Source organism: Leopardus geoffroyi, chromosome A1, assembly GCF_018350155.1.
Source record: "Leopardus geoffroyi isolate Oge1 chromosome A1, O.geoffroyi_Oge1_pat1.0, whole genome shotgun sequence".
In the NCBI taxonomy this organism is placed as follows: Eukaryota; Metazoa; Chordata; class Mammalia; order Carnivora; family Felidae; genus Leopardus; species Leopardus geoffroyi.
The window spans coordinates 84,042,600-84,044,881 of NC_059326.1; the positions used below are offsets into that span (position 1 = coordinate 84,042,600).

A 2,282-nucleotide genomic window follows, 5' to 3' on the forward strand; every position below is an offset into this window, starting at 1 on the left:
AGAGCAAAGATCTTTCTGTAGCTAGAGCATAGGATCTTGGATTTGTGCAAAGGTTTGGGAAGAATAAAACACTACTGTGACTGGACTTATATTAGCTTCTCATAGAATTTTGTTTCTTTTGCTACTTCTCATGGAATTGTTAAAAAAAAAAAGAAAAGAAAAAAACAGCACTTAGAACAAATAATCCATGAGCTAAGTGTAGCAAATTTATGTTATACATACAAGTCATATATTTTCTGAGTAAGACCATTTCTCATTACCAGTGTTCTCCAGGCCTCTTTCACATCTTTGTTTCTCAGAGTATAGATAATGGGGTTTAAGACTGGGGTGACTATGGTGTAGAAAAGAGAGACAAACTTACCCTGTTTTTTTGACCTACTTTTGGCTGGCTGAAGGTACATAAAAATGATGGTGCCATAGAAAATGATGACCACAATCAGGTGGGATGAACAAGTCCCAAAAACCTTCCAGCGCCCTGCTGCTGATTTTATCCTCAGCACAGCTTTTGTTATAAAGCCATAGGAGACTAAGATGAGTGACACTGGGACAACTAGAAAAATCACACTAGCCACAAAGAGTTCTACTTCATTGAAAGTTGTGTCCACACAGGCCAGTTTGATGAGCACAGGAACCTCACAGAAAATGTGGTCCAGTTTGCGATGTCCACAAAGGGGTAGCTGCACAGTAAGGGAGCACTGGATTAAGGAGGTGATCAGTCCACTGAGCCATGCTATGCTGGCTAGGGATGCACAGAGCTGAGGATGCATAATGGTTGTATATTGCAGAGGCTGGCAGACAGCAGCATAACGATCATAAGCCATGACCGCCAAGAGAATACATTCAGAGGAACCCAACCCCATGGCCACATACAGCTGGGCCATGCATCCACCATAGCTCACACTTTTCTCTTTCTTATTCATGGTAACTAGCAACTGTGGGGCAACACTGGTGGTAAAGCAAATGTCCACACAAGACAGATTGCTGAGGAAAAAGTACATTGGCGTGTGGAGTTTGGGGACTAAACAAGATACTAAAATAATGGTAGTGTTCCCCAGAATGTTAAAGATGTACAAAAACAAAATTATGATGAAAAGGATCCTTTCAAGCCAGGGTTCATCTGCAAATCCCAGGAGAAAAAAACCATTTTCAGAGCTGTTGCTGCTTTCCTCCATCGTCCTGCAGATGTCAATTTATAGAAGGATTAATATTCTGGAGAAAGAAGATAGTAAGATGTACATTGGTAAACTGTGGTGTTTCTTATATGATTGTCCTCCTTTTACAGCATTCAGCCATATTGTAAAAGCTGATCGCATTTTTCTCAATGTCTATTCTTCGACAGAAAAATGTCTCTTCCTTCTGTTTTCTTGAGCACATTTCACTCTTTCAAATGGAGCAACACCAATTCAAACACTATCACAATGCTCTCTCTTGTTTACATCCATAATCCAAGAGAATGGTATCTGCCCCTCACTCTTCTTCTCACCCAGAGGTCTTTATAAACTTACGATGTTTATTTGTAAGACTCTATTCTATCAATTTTGGCTTGATCCTCCTAAAAGATTCTGCCATAATGTTTTTTTTTAATTAAACAATGGCAGATAGTATGAAGGAAGCATCAAGAAAATTAACATTTACCTGTCTTTGGAGAGAATATAGGTTAGTCGATGCTAGTGATGGCACATCTCAGACATAAAAAAGATTTTGAAATGGTTTGTCAAAAAGGAACTGCTGAAAAAGATGGTCTTCAGAAGACATATGACAATCAAATTACCATCAACCTGATGGGGCATTCATTGTTTTAAACATTGGAATTATCTTCACACAGAATTTGAACTACTGACATTTTTAACTAAATTACCAGAGAACAGGCGCATGTGGGTGGGTCAGTCAGTTGAGTGTCCAATTCTTGATTTTGGCTCTGGAGATGATTCCAGGGTCATGGAATTGAGCCCTGCTTAAGATTTTGTCTCTCTGTTCTCTTCTTCCTATCTCCTGATCTCTCTCATTCTCATTCTCCCTCTCTCTGTGTCTCTAAAATAAATTTTTTAAATGACCAGACAATAGTCTTACATACAGACATTCTTCCATAGATTCTCTTTATTTCCCACCTCCTTCTCTTCTTATCCCCTTTCCAGTTTTGTTTTGTTTTTTTTTTAGTTTCTTGATTATTGTTGCTTACTTTTCAAGTGCTTAGGGATGAGTTAGAGAAGTAGTCTCCTCTGTAGGCACTTCCAATTAAACAAAAACTTCACATCTTTTCTTCTTATAAAATAAATATTGAA

At 38.4% G+C, this 2,282-nt stretch overlaps 1 protein-coding gene across 1 annotated transcript; it reads right to left on the reverse strand.

Moving 5' to 3' along the window:
- Nucleotides 1-212: 212 nt before the first annotated feature.
- Nucleotides 213-1,172, reverse strand: LOC123611334 (olfactory receptor 2G6). The gene has a single exon (XM_045503186.1). The coding sequence runs from the start codon at nt 1,170-1,172 to the stop codon at nt 213-215; it is 960 nt and encodes a 319-aa protein (XP_045359142.1).
- Nucleotides 1,173-2,282: the final 1,110 nt, after the last annotated feature.